General features: G+C 43.7%; 1 protein-coding gene across 1 annotated transcript in view; it reads right to left on the bottom strand.

Annotated features, from left to right (window-relative positions):
* The window catches only part of GRIN2A (glutamate ionotropic receptor NMDA type subunit 2A), a gene marked incomplete at both ends in the record, with an annotated part of 364,573 nt that overhangs the window by 96,591 nt on the left and 248,055 nt on the right, over window positions 1-19,927 (bottom strand). The window contains one exon of the mRNA XM_080830487.1: window positions 15,498-15,612. Coding sequence (XP_080686613.1) covers window positions 15,498-15,612 — 115 coding nt within the window. The remainder of the gene's footprint in view (window positions 1-15,497; window positions 15,613-19,927) is intronic.

Here is a 19,927-nt window from a genome sequence, read left to right as displayed (position 1 = left end):
CTTGCGACACTGAATGATTCCCCTGCGTGGCAGACTTTGGCTGAGAAAAACAACAGAACTTAGTGGTCAGAGCGTGGGTTTCAGAATCAGACAAATGGAGGTTCAAGTCCAGCACGGATTCTCGGAAATTAACCTGTCCTCTCTATGCTTTACTTTTCTCATTTATGAGACAGGGATGATAATAGCAGTGGTCTCGTAGAATTTACGTGTGATTTAAGAGAAACCTAAAAGCTCTTTCCGGTCACCGGAAGCATTTAGTAAGTGGTAGCATTAATATCCTCACAGGAAGCCCGTGAGGTGGATGATATCATTAGCTCAGTTTGACGGATGGAGACACTGAGAATCTGAGAAATACAAAGAATGACAACTTTTCGGGGTGGGTTTGGGTTTCAGAACTAAGCGTTACCCATGACCAAACTCAATCCTACAGAGCTGATCAAACACCCTCTTTTATATGTCTCAGAAGCTAACCAGTGCCATTCTCCAAGAAGCAGGAATGACAGTCCTCCCCATTTCTGCTGACCCTGGTGCTGACCTCGCTCTGTCTGCATGGATCCACTCTCCTATCTTTTGACAATGATTTGGGACTTGGGGCTCTGGGTTAGATATATCTTTGTCTCCAACTTCTGTCCTGATTGATTTATAGTATAACTTGATGAGCATTCCATATTTTTGGAAGGCTCATCCATTTTCAAAGAGATGACAATTCCTGAATGCAAAGCCTAGGATGTCATTTTGGTAATGAAATTCAAATCTCGCTGTGATGATTCAAGTTACCAACTCAAATGCTATTTGGGGACAGAGAGGTGTTCGGGCCTTGCTGAGAAGCCTTCTTTTGCCTGAATCTCTGTGTCCTCACCTGTTAAAAGGAGGCAAATGTTCCTGCTCCCCTTATAAAAATGGTGCTTGTCGGGAGCTCATGTCCAAATCTGATTCTTGCCCTCCTTTTTTCTACCTCATATCTGCCTGTCCTATTTTCCTTAAACACACTTTAATCATGGAAAGAAAAAAAATACACCATCAGCTATAATCTGCTACCACACACGGAGACCAGCACGGTGAGAAATGATGTGAAGAATCAGGATTCTTCCAACTCAGACCGTCCGTTTCAATGTGAAAATTAAACACAACATAAAAGAGAGGCCATTGGTTTCTTCACATCACTCTACAATTCCCTTCAAGGGAATAAAAGTTGATTATCCCGTCTTTTCTCAGCTTCAGATTTTTCTCTCATATGCATTTCCAATGGAGTCTTTATTTTCACACTAAGAGAAACCAAGATGGTTCCAGCCCCTACCTCCTTCCTTCTCAAACAGGTCCATTCAGTCTTTCTAATTTGCAGAATTATAATTCAAATGGAAGGAAAATAGACTCTAAGAACTCTCTAGATGTGATTGCCATGAGTTTTAAAACACATTTTCAAATGACAGTGGCTATAGATAAGGAGCCGTATGGCGGAGTAATGAGGACTGAACGAGCCCCACACTGCAGGAGGCGGGGGGGCATTTACATCTTCAGTTCTGCAGAGGGATGCTGGCTGGTTTTGCACAAAGATGCAAGAGACTGATTATGTGGCAGATTTGCATGCAGCTCAGCGGGACGCTCTGAGTGAGGCTCAGGAAGATGCCTGGTCCAGCAGGGAATCTTGTACCTGTAATGGCTCTCCTTGCAAACATTGGGAGCATGTCAACCATGCAGGGATGGGGGACTCCCAATGTAGCTTGTCATAATTAAAGCAATGACAACCTTCACTACCAGTGTACAAAGACCCTCCATCTCAACCAGATGGTATCACTGAAATCAAATGGACTTTAGCAGCTAAGAAACACGAGCCAGAATCTAGAGGTTGCCACTTACTTATTCCCTAACCCCGAGCAAGTCACCAATCCTCAAAGGGCCTCAGTTTCTTCAGATATAAACTAGGGGCAGGGCTGATAGTACTCAGGTTAAATGTCTGTTAAAAAAGAATTCAAGGGATGAATACAAAGTCCTTATGCTATAACCAGGATACAATAATTATTTATTATTATTATTATTATTATTAATTACTGCATACAACGTGGGGGATTATCTCGAGGTATAGCCAGCCAATTTCTTTGTCTTCAGGGTCTGAAAGCACCCGAAGTCGTCCACAGCTCAGAGATCGACACTGGGAATATTCAATCCCTCTCTATCTCCGCCTCTCCCTCTGGGCCACCCAGGCTCCAACGCCAAGAAAAACAGCGTAGTGGGGAGTGCAGCTTCTGCTGCCAACGCCACAGATGAGAAAACCACACTGCAGCTACAGAAGGCGGCCCGACACAGCCACTTGTAGCCAGAAGCAGATTGCTGGGGTAGAGCGCGTCACCGCTCCCTCTCTTTTCTAACAGGCAAATGTCATTCCTGTCTGCACCCACAGCCCGCACACGGGGAAGGAAGAGAAACCGACAGAGACAATGCTGAGAAAGTCAAGAGCAGGTCCAAAGCGCAAACCACTGAGAGCTGGACGTTGTAGGATGGGGTGGCAGTAGGGGAAGAAATCCAGCTGCCACCAACCAGACGAACCGTGAAATGAGAAAAATAGGAGGAGCCTCTGATGCTTGTGATTCAGCTTATTAAGTGGGTCAGATGGCCCACGTCCCTTGGACAACCCTTCTCTGTCCTTTAGGACTCAGGGAGCATGTTAGCTCTTTTAGGAAGCCTTTGTTTGTCCCTTTCCTAACAGTCAGGCTGGGGAGATGTCCTGCCATGCCTGAGGCCTGCCTCTACGATTAGCACTCATCTTACTATGAGGATGTTATAACAGGAAGGTCACTGCAGGGCACCTGGGTGGCTCAGTCGGTTAAGGGTCTGACTCTTGGTTTCGGCTCAGGTCATGATCTCAGGGTCATGAGATCAAGCCCTGTGTCAGGCATTGTGCTGGGCATGGAGCCTACTTAAGATTCTAGCTCTCCTTCTCCCTCTGCGTCTCCACGGCCCACTCTGCTCTCTTTCTCTTTTTCTCTAAAAAATAAAATAAGTTCATTTCTCTGTCTCTTCCACTAGACTGTGAGCTTCTGGAAGGCAGGGACACTGTATTGTTTATCTCTGTTTCACCCATGCCTGTCACAGGGTTGGCACAGGGAGGTAACGGGTAAACACCTGCCAAACAGATTAGTAGGGGTAGGTGGGTGGGTTCAAGAGCAGATGACTCACATGGACGGATGAAAGATGGTCTGTCAGATGGGTTGACGGATGGACAGACAGGTGGTTTATTGGGTGACTAAACACTGGATAACTGGATGGATGGATGGATGGATGGACAAATAGTTCAATCGTATCAGACATTCATAGTTAGTAGTTATGTTAACCCAAAGAGCAAGATTTGAATCTACATAAAGGACCAGGTATCATCTCTCAACTTCCAAGGCAGATACCAGCCACAAGAATCTCTTGGTTCTTTGTAAAAACTGCCATTATTCATCCTAGAAACTGTACAAAATGGTGGAATGAGCACCAGACGAGGAAACGCCTAAGACCTAAATTTGAGTCTTGGATCAGCGGCTGATAAAAATGTCACTGAATATCTCCAAGTACTCCCTTCTCAAAAATCAGAGAGCACCACCTACTCCACAGGATTCTCACATAGCTGAAAGCAAACTGTAAATAGGAAAGCCAGAATTGTAAAGTGTGTGTTACATTCAGAGAATCCCTGAAGTCGATCTCTTGCATCTACCCATTTTTTAATTTGTGTTAGAAATATTCTGTCTTTTCCCCAAATGAGAGCTCACTTGGGATACCAATATGCCAATCAGAGAGAACATGACCACCTCTGGTGAAAGCTGGATCCTGTCTCATTAACCCCTATGCACTCAGAGACCACCACAGCACTCTGACTCCGGCATCCCAGAGAACACAGAAGAATGCTCTTTCCTATAGGGTGCCTGGGAGTCTCATTCTACGTCCTGCAGCGCCGGGCTGCAACCCCGCTGTCCTTCCCGCTCTCCTTCTGCCCCCTCCATCCCTTCCCCCTTCTGTCAGAGGAGCCCAGGGCTTTGCATTCATGTCTGCAAAGATGAGTTGATGACCCTGTCAGAAAATAAAAATGGTTTTCATCCGTCTCTTCAGGAGTTTCTAGAAATACTTCTGACTGAGAGGCTCTCTGAATAATTCACTCATCTGAGATCATTTAAATAATCTATTCACTCATTTTCATAATTGATGGCAATGGCACACTATCAAGGGTACAGCTTTTGTCTTACATTTATACCATCTGTCAGCTTAATCATGGCCCCAGCTCCCTCAGATAGCTTCCTTATCAAGTTGGGTTTATGATTTCCACAGACATGGATCGTCCAGATGACATCATGGTGGACTCTTGCTCTCCTGAGAGAGAGAGAGATACCGAGGGGGGTTCCCAATTCTGCCTTCCCCACGGTCTCCTTGGGCAAGTCATTTATCCTAGGTGGCTTCCAATTTCTCTCCAATGACATGGAACTCCAGTTATAATTGAAGCTGGCATTTACTGACCAGCTACTGTGTTCCAAGTGAGATATCAGATACAGATATTTTTAAATTTTCCCACCAACCTAAGAGGTAGGTACTCTTATCCCGTCCCTCCTAGATAGGATAAAATGCAGAGAATGTTAGAATATTTAAATGAGATAATGCCTTGAAAACATTCAACTGCATCTTGGAAGAGTAAGGAGCTCAACCATCGGCACCTGCCACCATCACCACCATCATCATCACCAAACATCCTTATCATTAACATTCCCATCAACGCATGTTTCTGCAGAGATATCTTGTCTGTGAAAAAAAAAATTTTTTTTTCAACTTCTGAAATCGAGAAAACTTTTAGCAGAATGTTGCCTTGCAGGAGAGCACTGCTCTAACTGCTATTCTTTTGGGGATTGGTTTGATGTTACAAATGCAAAAAGAGAGAGAGAGAGAGAGAACCAATGCAAGACAGAAACACACACACACACACACACAGGAGATGGTACCACTTACTTCAGCTTGCAGTGTTAATTTGCTAGAGACCTACTGTATTTTCCCCACGGTGACCTAACATATTGTACCATGTGGATTTTTAAAACAGCCAGGACGCATGACTCTGGGGAAGTCAGGTGATTGCTTTAAAACTTCTGCGATGGCTTAACTTTCCCTCTCTAGGCCTCGCGTCATTTGAAAAACTTAATGATCATCACATAAGGAAACAAGTTAAATTTCACAGAGACTCTGCTAAGGTAGTGATATTACCGAACCCATTTTACAAATGGGCCTTTACTTTAGATGTGGGTTGGGGAGGAAAAAGGAAAGGAAGAGAGAGAAAGAGAGAAGCCAGGGTTGTCAGGGGAGGGGGCGTGGAGTAGGGAGAGAAGAAAGACGATGTCTTTTACGCACATGCCAGATTTCTTCTGGAAAATACTCAATCCCAAAATGCCTAAGCACAGACCCATGCCTAAAAATAAAGAAATAAAAAATTGGACTGATTCTGCTCTGTCACGAAGCTCTCAGCAGATCATTCGGTGAACACCATGCATTTCCAATTCCCTTCTGACATTCCTCTCAGATCCCACTGCCACTGTCTCTGTTTAAACCTTACACTCCCCTTTAACCCCAGCTACTTAAAACTCTCCTAAGAAATGTTCCCAAAGATCCTCGTCAATCACCATTTCATTTTTAAAGCAGCAGCAGTTTGCGTCTATGTGAGTGGGCTGTAGGGTTGCTATCCCAGCTGACCCTGCACAACGTTTGAATTTGTCTGGGACTCATTCCCTAGTTTATAAAAGAGGGTAACAGTATCTGTATTCCAGTGTCCATGTGAGGACTAGATGAGCTTATGTATTTGACTATTACTATTTATTGTTTTTCTGTTTTCTTCTCCTTGTTCAATGGCGCCCCAACGATTCCTGAATAAAGTCCTATAGCCTCAAATTCACATGCCAGCACAGCCCTTTCTTCCCATCATCCCCTCGCAATGATCCATATTCATTTGCTGTGGTCCTAGAACAAATGGCTTCCAACATCACCGCCTGGAACAGCACCCTTTGACACCACCTCACAGTTCCACAGGCCCACAGTCCCGCGGAGCTCACTGGGTCCTCCACCCAGGGTCTCCCAAGGCCAAAATCAAGGTGTCAGCCAGCTCGGGCTCATGGAGGGAGGACCTGGGAAGAATCCACTTCTAAACTCCTTCAGGTGGTTGGCTGAGTCCCCCTCCTTGAGGGCCGTGACAGTGAAGCCCTAGCTTCCTTGCTGGCTGTTGGCCAGGGATGGAACTCAGCTCCCAGTGGACCCCACATGCCTTGTCACATGGCCTCTCAATCCTCAAGCCCAGCAGTCAAATCCTTCCCGTGCTCGAATCTGTCTGCCCTCTTCTGCTACTAGTTACAGAAAAGTCTCTACTTTTTAAAGGCTCATGGAAGGACATTAGGCCCAGCCTGAGTAACTCATCGTCAGCGGACAACCCCTTCTGCTCCCTGATGTAACAATCATGGAAGGCATATCTCATCATATCTACCCACACACCCTCTGAGGGGGGAGGTTCACAGGGGGGTCATTCTTAGAATTCTGCCATCACACAAGCTATGGTTCAAACGCACTGAACTCCTTGTTTCTGGACCTTCACTTACAATGCTCCTTCTGCATGGCATGGCCATCCCACACATACTCAGAAGTCCAGGTCATGCTTATTCTCTGACACTTGTCCAAACGAGAAGCCCTCTGTACAGATACCCTCAATCCTTCCGCCTATACATAATGTCCATCTTCTCTAAATACTGTAGAGTTCTATCAGAACATCTCTTGTGGCACATATCACACTGTCCCATGTGTTACTGCAACCCTCCACAATGACCTGCACACAGCAGGTATTCTAGACATTTTGTTTGAAGGAATATATTTGTGAATGCATAAGGGTTATATACCCCAAATCCAACCATCTCTGTTTATGGGGAACAGATTTAGCAAAAAAAGAAATCATTTAATAACAGTATCTACGGAGGATACACCAGGTGATAGGAACTGATCTACATGCATAAACAAGGTTTTATTTGGCATTGGTACTGTCTCACTCGCCAGAGGTTACCCAAGGTGCAACAAAACCACAATTTCCTTATTTCTTTTTTCTCCCATACCATTTATCTTAAGCTTTGCCACTAAACATTGCATTCCAAAGGAAGAAAGAGGCACAAAGTCTAAGAAACAAAAAGTTCTGATAACCAGGATGACGTAGACGAGACCATTTTTTCAGGGTCACAGAGAGTCTATCTATGCTCTAAAGCCATGGTTCTAGGTCTTCAAGGGGCATGAGAATCATGAGGAGAGCTTATGAGAAAAGCAGAATTTGAAATGATCATTCCATAGGTTTGGAAGTAGGGATAAGACCTTCACACCTTTCCCCCAGTGACTCTGATACAGGGAGTCCTACAAACTACACTTGAATGGCCAACACTGAAAGATGTTCCTCATGTGGGAAAGTCCCTGGAAAATCAATCTTTTCATCCATTCTTATATCCATTCTATAAATAGTGAATCTCAGCGATTGAGCACCAGAGATCGAACGGTAAGAGAAAAAGTGAAAACCTGAAAGCAAACCACCTTCTCTAAGGGCTAGTGATAGCCAGAGTTCATGGCTTCCTCAGTGAGCTGCCACCGTCTTCCAAGCAAAGCGGGCGCCAGAATGTCCTTCCACCTGCCTGCAGAAGAGGTCAACATTGCTCTTCCCCTTCAGCAATGAACACAATTGTTCAACCAATTTGTCATTTACTAGTGGCCTCTCAATCATCATTTTCCTCCATGACTTCCTTCACATAATCATTGTAATATGTGTGTGCAGAAGTCAAGTACAATACTTCATAACTACTTCAATCCTTTCACAGGATGAACCTGTTTGCAGATTACTGATACCACCCACAAACTCACAAACAAGCAAACACACACCAGAGATCTTCTACACGTTCTCATCAGTTCTTGAGACTAACAGAGTCATTCTAGGCTAAATATGGTGGGGAAGTGATGGAGGGGTACTTAAAATCTAGATCTAGATCTAGAAGGAAGCGAGTGACAGCAACCTACAACTAGAAATCGTGCCATGTCACAACAGTACCCCATGCATACATCATTGTTGGGGAAATCCTTCCTAGATCTGATCACATGCTGGCGGGTCATCAGAACTATATATCAGAACTATACATTTCAGATGTCAGTCCAAGCTTTCTCAAAGACCTCCTGTATCATATCTGCACCAGGAATTCCTTCCCTAAGTGGCATCTCCTTAATTATGCACAAGAAACAAGGGACAGGGTATGATCCTAGAAGATGGCACTGCTACAGACCAGAAAAAACATGGTCTCTGAAGTATGATATTTATCACCCAAGTTCCAGTGAGTTGGCTTTGGGTGGAATCTGCTGCCCCCCATGAGAAAAAGAAGGTGGATGCCATTCTAAGGGTGGGAGGAACTCTCAATTTCTCTAAAACATCCCTGTCCCTCTGCCAGGCTTTATGTAAAATGTAGTGATTAGGAATGCAGCCTTTGGGGTCAGGCAGCCTTCTACTCACATCCTGATTCCTTCACCTACTAGCTGGGGCATCTGAAACTGGTCACTAGTCTGAATTTCTGTTTGTGAGGCAGAAATAAAAATGCCTCCTTGAGATGAGTTGTTGAGACAACTATATGAGATCATGCACATAAAATTCTCACCATAGCTCTTGGTACAGAGTAGCTCTTAATGAATGGTGTCTGAAGTCTGAAGTCATCATGCCCAACAGCTTGTACAGAGACCCATCTGTGAACTAGAAACAAAGTCCCATGGCAGAGCTAATGAAACATGAACGGAACTGACCTTTTCCCAGACAGGGCTCGTGCTCTAAGTCTAGATAACTATGCAAGCAAACAGTGACAATCTCGAGTGTTAACACTCTTAGGAGTTAGTATACAGGTCTGTAGAAATAAGGTGGGAGGGACCTAACCCACTTGAGATTATCCAGGAAGGGTGTCCTTGGAAAAATGGGGAAGATGCTCAAAGGAACAGGAATATCAAGAAGCAGAGGACAAGCCCACGACAACCCAGTATCTTCCATTGGGAGGATAAGAATGAAGATATCTATGCTGGAACAAAGGAGAACAACCATATTTGGGAGGGACAGATGATGATTTTGGCTTTAGACAAGAGGAAGTTGGAGGATTGTGGGTTCTCTGCATGGGGGTGTTCTGCAAGAAAGCATGGAGATCGGGAGGTCTGGGCTGGTGTGTGATGGATGTAGGAGTCATCCCGTGAGGAAGGCAGCGGGCACCAAGGGCACCAAGGAGAATTAAAACAGACCAGAAAGGAAAAAGGGGAGGCGGATGCATCAGAGCACTGGACCAAGACTCTTGGTTTGGGAAGACATGATGGGTCTCTCTCATGTCTTCCGGGGCACCGCGATCATCCTTGATCACTGCTTCTCTCGAAAGCAAAAGGGTCATTTTATTTTAGTATGTATGGGTTTTGTCCTATTTATGCTTCTGGTCAAAAAATTCAAAACTGCTCTCAAAATCTTTCTCTCCCTTTCTGTGTCTCTTTCTAAATCTATCTCCATTTTAAAGCTAGTCTGTATGTATGTGTGTATCTGTGTGTGCATATATACATATATAATTTCATTTTAAGCCTAGTGTAACCCAAAAATGGTAAACAGAACTACTTCCAAAGCATTTTTTTTCAGGTAAAGAGAAATGATTCAACTTGGAGAGATCCATTCTATGCTCAAACCCTAGCTCCAAAGGCCCTACCATCTTGGAGACTACCCCAACTGGCTGAGTCAAGTTCATCCTTCTCACCCCAGCAAAAGCTCGGTCATGAGCTACTTGAGGAGCAGGATGGTTTCCTACTCATCCTTGGATAAGCCCCAATGTCTGCTAGAATGGTGGCCATAGAGTTGACGTCCAGGGAGTACTGGTTGCACTGGCCTGGGCTGCCAATTGCCTTGCATCCATGGTACTGTTTTCAAACATCTCTGGGAAGCCTTGTTCCAAAACCCACCAAGCTCCAAGGCAGAAGAAAACTACTGGGGTAAAGTGGAGGCAAAGAGAATGGGAGTCCTGATTTGTAAGAAGAAGCCTGCTAAGCACTGAGTTCTATGTCTGCTAGACACAGGCAGGCAGTGGTCATGGTGTTGGAATAATCCACACCAGCCACACACAAGGACCTGGCAGAAAGCAAAGGCTCCTCCAAGGGCTTGTCACACTTTCCAAGACTCCCTCGTTACATGCTGCTGCTTCCGGTGACGCCACTGGGTGACCTCAGAGATAGAAAGTCATTGTCTCTTAGCCCCAGAATATCAGTTCCCTCCTTCTGCAGGCCATCCCCTCTAATGACCCACTATACCCTGCATGCTGCCGGCGTACAGACTGAAGGATAACATGACTGGTATTTACCTGCTCCACTGGCTTCTTCTTTCTTCAAGACAGAAGCACAAGGAGTTATTTCTGAAGAACTGGATCCCCTGAGTGCCAAGAGAATAGACCAACTACAGGAAGCATTTGTACATTCTCAGCTCAATTTGGCGGTAATTCCCTGAGCTGCCTTTTCGAGAAATTGTTGTATTTCAACAGGAATTCGAAGAAGGACACACAAAATATTAAAAGGGCATTTTCTGTATCTGAAAACGGAGGAGATCAAGGGCAGCTTTCTTTTATGGAATGTTATCACCTGCGTGGCAGTGGCCTCCCCGTAAACAGGCTCCCCAGCAAATGAGCCAGACCTAAAGGCAGCAATGAAAATTCATAGATGTGAGCCAAGTCTGACCCAGGACAGGTGAAATCCAACCAAGGAGAATGATTTCACAGTTACACAGTGATCCTCAGGTTGTATAACTTCAAACGGTTGAAAAATAACCCCGAAACACAATCACAGAAAGCAGAAAAGGCCTATGTTCCCTATCTCCTATTAAGAATAGGAAAAAATAATTTGCATGTTGGCTTTGCATTTGTAAGAGGAAAGAAAACCCAGAGCTTGAAGGATGGATAAAAGAAGGTGTGGGTGCAGGAAAACATAACAGGTAAAAACAAAAACCAAGAAAAAAAAACCCAGCCTGTTCAGTGTGCCAGATGCACAAAAGAGCCCAGCTCAGTGATGGAGATGTGGGCCGCAGGGTAGACCAGATGCCAGTTCACTAGAATCCAATGCTTTCCTCAAGTATCACAAAAAACAGACTCCCACCCTCCCCTCCTGCACATGCAGACTAGAATCTAAGTTCCTTAGAGTGTAGAATTTTGAGGGGGGGTTCTCTCTTATTCACTAATAGATTCCAAGCATCAAGAATAGTGCCTGGTACACAGTCAGCCCTGAATATTTCTTGGATGAATGAATGAAGTGTGATTTCAGTGCGTGGGTGTACAACCTAGAGGAGAAATAGAGTAAGTGTTCAATGAACAATAGTTATTGTTGACATAACTAGTATTCATGTCTGGAAGTTAAATAAAAAAAACTCAGTAAACGCTAGTAAATGCTCAGTAAAACGCTAATTGTGCTGGGTATCACAATTTGAAGGGTTTTGAAAATTATTTTGAATTAAGGTACAATGACATGCAATAAAATAAACAGATCTTGGGTGACAGTTTGACACATTTTGACAAATGTTCAAGATAGGAAACATTGCCATCACTCTAGAAAGCTCCTGGGCCCCTTTCCTATTGATGGCCCTCCTTCACAAAAGCAACTATTATCCTTGTATCGAACTGCATAGACTGGTTTTGCCTCTTCTTGAACTTCACATAAATGGATTTATACGGTATATTCCTCTAGGTCTCTGGTTTTTTTGTTCCACATAACATTCTGGCAATTCATCCGTGTTCTAGGTATTACCAATTCATTCCTTATTAATGAGTAGCATGCCACTTTATGAATATGCCATAATTTATTTATCCATTCTTTGTCGATGGACAGTGGCACTCCTTCTGATATTTTGCTACGATGAGTAAAGTGGTGATGAACATATTTAATATGAATATTACCTTTGGGATATATGTTTCTATTTCTTTACAGTAAATACCTAGGATGTAATTGCTGGGTTGGAAGGTTTGTATATGCTTTTTGCTTTATAAGAAACTGCCAAACACTTTTCCATGGTGGCTGTAATTTTACATTCCCCCTGGACATATATAAGAGATTCAGTTGCTCCATGTCCTTACCAACACTTGGTATTGTCAGTCTTTTTCATTTTAGCCATTTAGTGGGTGGGAAGTGATAGATCATGATGGTTTTAGTTTTCATATCTCTGATGGTCAATGGTGGTAAGCATGTTTTCACTTACTTATTGGCCATCTGAGTAATATCTTCTGCCAAGTGTCTAACTTAATTTCCCACTTTTGTGTTATTTTTTATTATTGATTTATATGAGTTCTTTATATATTCTGGACATGAGCCCTTTGGGATATACACAGAGAGTTAATATTTTTTCCCCAACCTGTGGCATGCCTTTTTCATTTTCTAACAGTGTCTGTACATGAGAAAAATTCAAAAAATTTTAAATTTTGATGGAGTTCAGTCTATTTATTTATTTTAAAGATTTTATTTACTGAGAGAGAGAATGCGTATGCATGTGTGTGTCTGAAAGAGAGAGCACAGAGTGACAGGGAGAAGCACAGTCCCCTCTGAGCAAAGATCCTGATGCAGGGCTCAATCCCAGGATCTTGAGATCATGACCTGAACTGAAGGCAGACGCTTAACTGACTGAGCCACCCAGGCGTCCCTAGTTTGCTATTTTTACTATACACTAAATGCCTTTTGCATTCTGCTTTCTCAGATCACACTGATATCCCCCTAAATTTTCTTCTAAAAACTTCACAGTTTTAGCTTTTACATTTAGGTCTGAAATTTAAGTAATTTCTATTTATAATGTGAGGTATGGGTCAAGATATTTTTTTTTTCTCTATACAGATATCTGATTAATTTAGTGACATTTATTAAAAAGACTTTCCTTTTGAGGTGCCTGGGTGGCTTAGTCGGTTCTGTCTGACTCTTGGTTTTGGCTCAGGTCATGATCTCGGGTTGTGAGATCGAGCCCCAAGTAGGGCTCCACACTCAGTGTAGAATCTACTTGAGATTCTCTGCCTCTCCCTCTGTCCTCACGCCACCCGCCCCCCACTCCCACCAAGCTCTCTGTCTCTCTAAAATAAATAAATCTTAAAAAAAAAAAGACTTTCCTTTCCCCCATTTTCATAATTATTCCTCAGAAAGCAATTGAAAGCATGCCTGTGGATTTATTTTCATCATTTCATCACTGTATGAGATGTGAGTTACAGGAATTTCATAGATAACCTTTATCAGATTGAGAAATCTCCCTCCTTTATCACAAATGGATATATCAGATTTTGTCAAATGCTTTCTCTGCATCTACTGAGATTACATTTTTCTTCTTTATTACATTAATATGGTAAGTCACATTGATTTATTTTTTGAATGTTAAACCAATCTTGAGTTCCTAGGGTAAACACTATTTATCCATGATATATTATTTTTTAAATATATTGCTTGATTTTGATTATTGATATATTGAAACACCGTGTAGACTGGTGTTATTTCTTTTTAAAAGGTCTGATGGAATTCACAGCCAAGCCATCTAGGTCAGGAGTTTTTATTGTTTTTGAAATGCGAAAGATTTCAGTTATAAATTCAATTTCTTAGCAAGTTTAGAGTTTAGAAACTTAGAGACTTCAGACTGACTATTTCATTTTTAGGTCAATTTTGGAAATTTGTGGGTTTTATTGTTTGTTTTTCAAAAAATGTACCCATTTTATCTGCATAGTGGAATTTGTTGACATACATTATTCATAATTTTTTTATCATTTTAGTGTCTGCAGGATCTGTAACGACTGTAGTGATATTTCCTCTTGCATTTTTAGTATTTTTTTCATTAGTATTTGTCTTTTATCTGTCTTGTGTGATCACTCTTGCTAGAAATTACAAATTTCATTAATCTTTCAAAGAACTACCTTTTGGCTTTGTTGATTTTCTCTGTATTTTGTGTTCTACCTTGATTTTTACTCTTACATTTGTGATTTTCTTCCATTTCATTTGGGTTTACTTTGCTTTTTTTTTTCTAGCTTCTCAATGCAGAAGCTTAAATGAACAAATTTATACATGCCTTGTTTTTTTAAATTATGAGTATTTCAAGCTATAAACGTCCCCCTAAGCACACCTTCCGCTTTATTCTTCAAATCCACTATGCTGTGTTTTTATTGTCATTTCATTCAAAATATTTGCTAATGTGTTTTGATTTCTTCTTTGACCTAAGAGCTATTCAGAAGTGTTATCTATTTTCCAAACATCTGGGGATTCCCTTGATCTACTTTTATTCTAACCTTTTATTTTAACACTGTGTGGTCAAAGAACGCATTCTCCATTATTTCCATCCTTTGAAACATAGCAAGACTTGTTTTATGCTCCAGGACACAGTCTGCTTGGGTGACTTTTCTCAGTATGCTTGAAGGTAAGTCTCTTTGGTAGCTGATGGGTGTAGCAAGCAAAAATCTTCCAAAGCTTTCTTTCTATCTTTCCTTCTAGGAAACCATCCCAGATCCCCCAAAGTCAATGCTTCTGTTTCCACAGTACTTTCTTCTGATCCTAGTTAATTACAGTAAGGCTCCCACCACATATCCTACATCTTCCTATCCCCTAGGATCTCTCAAGCTCCATCTGATGTGCAAAGTGAAATTTCAAGTGGCTTGAGGTGGTTCAGAAGTCATGCCTTGCTTGTCAAGAAAGACAAGATAACGACCCAGGCTTCCTTTCGCTATCTTTTGTTCTGTTCTTTATGTGATGGTGTGGCGAGGAATTTGGGATTTGGTGGGGAGAGAGGGCAAGGGGGGCAGATATTGCCATTGTTTGCGTGGGGTTGTCTATAAAACCCCTGACAACTCCCCTGTCTGACTCAGGACACAGCTTGTTGGGGGGGGGGGGCAGTGTGACGATTTTTCCTGTAGAGTTATGTTTTATATTTTTCAAGAGTTGATATATATGTCCTAGAAAATGTGCCTTATGAGAACTATAACCTCCTTCTCCTACCTGTGATTTACAGAAGTGATACACTTAAGTTTTGGGAATTAGCTGACTTAAAGTAAAAGACAATGTAATTGAAAATATAGGGGTTTAGGTACATGGCAAAATGTGTAAATACAGTACTTATTATGGGCGTAGGCAAACTGGTGAGATTGCTGCTCTATGGTAAACCTTTGCTATTCCAACAATATGAACCAACCTTTAGTCTTTAAATTACTTATCTTAAATCCTTCAAGGACCCTTCCCAATGAGACTGGAGAAGCTGACCCAAGGAGCAGGACACAGTTACCACAGCTGACCCAGAAAAAGCATTCCTGCTACACCTTATAATATTTGGTCCAACTCATGCCAAGAAAGATCTGCTCCTGGTAGTGGGATGGGATCTGGAGCGGCTCAGCAGGAAATGTGCTGGGAAAAGGAGCTGCTGAGCCCTTCCACCACCCACGCATTCACCCTTCCCACCCCCAGCATTCAACATGCAGTAGGACGCTCACCTTCTCCCATTCTCGGTCCTTGTTCAGCACAATCACCACCAGCCTGGGGTGCACCTGATAGCCTTCCTCAGTGAAGGACAAGTCTTTGCCATCCCATGTCACGTTGACCATAAATCTAGAGAGAAGAATAGAGAAAGACAAGTTTTTAGGGAAGAAGGAAAGAGGTCAGATGAGTGGACGGCACCATCTGCGTAACTCACGGAAGAGAGAAGCTTACATGGCCGTCATCACCTGTGACAAGTGGCCTCTATGTGTGGGACTACTGATACCCATGCTGGCACAGGCACTCGTTTCCAGAAGCCTGTACTCACTCTTGGAATCCCCCACCCTGCACAGATGTTAGCAAGGGACTGTCATTAGCACATGCGACAGAATCTTTTGGCCCTGCCACACCCACAGACCTCTGTTCAAATGACATTACAGGAGATCTTAAAGCATGTTCTATTACGTTTTAACAAGTTTCCCTAAAGGAAGCTGCTGGCTCTTTGACCACGTGGGATGCAACTTCAAAGAAATGGTATCCCATCTACTCACTACTCATCCTGCTAATCTTACTAAACGCTTGCTATACGCCAGGACTCAGACACTTGACTGAGGATAAATAAGGAAGCAGGCATGATCCCTCCCCTCATGAAGCTTCCAGTCTAGAGGAGAGAACGGGCATTAATCATTTACAGATCTATGACAAGTGTTATCAGAGTGAGGTGGCTGGGCTGTCTGGAAGTGAAACAGGGGTCAGGCAGGGCTTCTGTGAGGAAGTCTGGCTTCACTGGAAAGAGGAGTCAGCACTAACTAGGTTAAAAAAAAGACATAAGTAAATTCGAGGTAAAAGGGGTAGTAGGTGCAAAGGCCCTGTGGCTGTACACACAAGGGACTGACCGCACACCAATGAGACTGAAGCAGAGAGAGACAGAAGAATGTGGGATGTGGTGTGGCTGAGAAGGTGAATAGGGGAGATAGTGCCAAGGTTTTCAGGCCACATTCAAGAGTTCTGTCCTTGTTTTATTATTTTTTAAAAGATTTTATTTATTTATTTGACGAGAGAGAGATCACAAGTAGGCAGACAGGCAGGCAGAGAGAGAGGGGGAAGCAGGCTCCCCACTAAGCAGAGAGCCCAATGCGGGGCTCGATCTGAGGACCCTGGGATCATGACCTGAGCTGAAGGCAGAGGCTTTAACCCACTGAGCCACCCAGTAGCCCCATCTGTCCTTGTTTTAAAACATTAAGACCACACTGAAGATTTTAATCAAGGAGGCGAAACAATCAGACTTGACTTGAGGGCCGTGTAGAGAGTGGGTTGGAGGCAACCAGAGTGAGTGCACAGGGGTGGGTTACAGTGTGCTTATTCTCCAGGTCAGAGATGATGTTGGCTTCGGCTCTGTTGTGGCCCCAACGGAGGAGGAGAATGAGGAGTACGAGTCGCCACCAACAAGATCAGGTGGAGAATATTTAGTAGGTAATCAGCGATGTGAAGGTTGGGGAGAGAGAAGGAACAAGGACCATGTCTCAGCATCTGCCTTATATAACCTCCGCGTGGTCAACCACTGTCCTGGCACTTCTGTTGCGAGGGATGCCTGTCTGCCTTATGACCATCTTATCTCCACCCCTATTCAAAGCCACCTTGCCTGTAGGCAGGCTGGATGTGGACGAGGAGGGAGGCATGGCAGAGCTCCCCTCCCAGGATTTGGGGGGCAGGATCCCCAGGAGTCCGCATCTTCTTGTAGCTTGAGGAAAAGGTGATATTGTTGGAGACTTCCAAGGGAACACACCAATTAACAGAAACTCAATGAAGGTAGTATGGTGGGTTGAAATATTTGGAGATCCCAGAGAGACAGGGTATCTCGAGACCATGGCATTTTCTTGCTGTATATGCCTTTAATTCCAAAAGTAGCTGAAGAAGTGAAATATTAACGAGGAGAAATAGAGTATAAAAAATTCAAAAGCAAGACACTGTCCTAACTGGTCACATGTCTGCCCTGGGCTGTGTCGTATGGGGGGAAATCAGGTCTCCCAGGACAAGGTAAAGAAATTGGGGAAAAGGCGAAAAAACAAATATTGTGTATCCACTCAATGAACTATTTGGGGTTTTGAAAATCATATTTTCGATGACAAGTTAATAGAGAGGAGAAAATGCTCACTCTTTCACATTAAATAAGCAGAAGAGGATAAAAATAAGGTTTGTCTGTGCATAGAAGGATTACAGGTACCTTTTATTCTCTTTTGTGTATCTTTGTGTTCTCCAAATTTTCTGCAAATAGTGTCTGTTAAAAAACAGAAAAAATATACCACTGCAATGCCAGAAGGAGCAGAGAGTAACCACTCTCCTATTGGGGGCACGTGAGGTGTCTGGATTATTTCCTCGTAGGATATTTTCTGTTGATTCCACAACTATTTGCTGCCTGTCTGTTATGTGGCAGGCCCTATGGGGAGTCCTATAGATATGGAAATAAAAACCACAGTGCCTGTCCGCCCTCCTACCCACACGTTCACCACCCAGTAACACAGGCACATAAACAAGAACGCGGCTCATGTAGGGATGTTTAAGAAGTGGGAGAAGCAGGAATGCAGAGGGCGGCCCCTCACTCAAGCTAAGGGCTTGGGGGTGGGGCTTCCTGGGGAATCTTGAAGACTGAAGGAGTTAAGAAGAGGCGGGGACGGGTGATTGGGCGGCTCTGTCGGTTGAGCGTCTGACTTGATTTCGGCTCAGGTCTTGATCTCGGGGTCATGAGTTCAAGCCCCGCATCGGGCTCAGTGTTGAGCATGAAGCCTACTTTAAAAAAACGAGGAGAAGAGAATTCTGAGCAAGGGCATCACCTTGAGGAAAGAAGAGTCAGCAAAGGTCGGCAGCGGGGCACACGCTGGGGAAAACGGGGAACAGCTTAATAAGCTATTAGGGCAGTGGGATTCCTCTGGTGTGGATCCCTGAAGCCGGATCCTAAAGGATCTTGAATGCTACCCTAAAGCATTTGGGTTTTGTTCAGAAGGCTAGAGAGAGATCTATGAAAGGTTTTAAACAAAGGAGGGATGCATAGATTTGCTGGCAAGAGAAGCAGAGATCAAACTGCTTCTTTCCTCCTCTGCACTGGAGGACGACTTCATTTTTGTTTATGGCTAAAAAAAAAGTCATTTATTGTGTGCGTGGGGGGGGCGGGGAGTAAATTAAGTTGTTTATATTTTCCCAGTTGACTTTCGGTTTTGTTTCCCGTGCTTATTTTTAGCCTTATTATATTGTCTGGCACACTGTAGGGCTGGGGTTCATGTTTGGTGGTTGAGTACGTTAAGATATCCTCACCAGAAGTGCCAGCCAGACATGCCTACATCCGTCTGTCTGTCCTTCTGTCCATCCATTCATCCATCTATCCATCAATACATTCATCCACGTACCCATCCAAAAGACACTGGCACACCTACTACCTGCCACGACCTGTGCCAAGAACTGTGGTGGGAAAAACAACAAAGTAAACAAACATAGTTCTACAATACGTAACTGCAATCAAGAGCGGTGAAGTGTAAAATCAGAGACATGCACTAAGTAGGCTGGTCAAGAGCATGAGGAAGAGGGTGGCTGATTCTACTGCAAGAGGCACAGCTGGCATCAGGAGACAAAGTGGAAGGAAGAACAAGGGCTGGCCGGGTGAATGGCCAGGGGCGAGGGGTGGCGATGCCCTGCAGGGGGGAAACCACCAAGCCAACGGCACAGAACCACAGAACAGGATGGAAGACTGGTCACGGACTCTCCCACGAGCGGCCTTTACCAGAGCTAGTCCGGTATCCATTATCAAGTCTCCGTATTTGCTGCCCCAAACTCAGAGGTTTTTAATTTATTGTTCTGGTTGATGTTGCTGAATCAAATTAGCTACCAGTCCAGGTTTTGACTTGTCCGACACTTTGGGATGGACAGAGCTCGGGATGGATCTACCTAATGACCCAAAGGCAGGGGAACTGAAAATTCCAATTATCAAGAGGTTCAGAAATATCCAGTTGGTTATCTTTTTTGGAAAAGGCAGACCAGAGAGCAAATGCTTTGGTTCTGACCAGATGCGTGGCCCTGGTGAGAGCCATTCTCAAGGTTATGTGGGGCGCGGCCTGAACATCACAGTAGCCATTCGGCTCAAGGAGCTAGCGTGTACTGATGAGCAACCAGATCTTTCAATTTGCCGGCTGAATTTACTCAAACCTCCCTCTTCTTGACTTCCCATCTCTACTTCCTCTACTCACTCCCCTTCTCCTGTCTTGCGGTGAGATCAGACAGCACGAGCCGGGAGATGTTTTAGACGCCATCACTCCTCTTCCAATTACATGGAAACCACTATACAGACATTCTCGTGCCCCCTTGTTTTCTGTGTTCCTTTAAGATTCACTATTCTGGACCGAGGAGTCTGTATACTCAACACTAATATCATTTTATTGTTTTTCCTTTTGTTTTTTTT

The sequence above is a fragment of the Martes martes genome (assembly GCF_963455335.1).
Source record: "Martes martes genome assembly, chromosome: 18".
NCBI classification, from domain to species: Eukaryota; Metazoa; Chordata; class Mammalia; order Carnivora; family Mustelidae; genus Martes; species Martes martes.
Note: the sequence above shows the minus strand (reverse complement) of the source record. Positions and strands in the feature narration are given on the sequence as shown.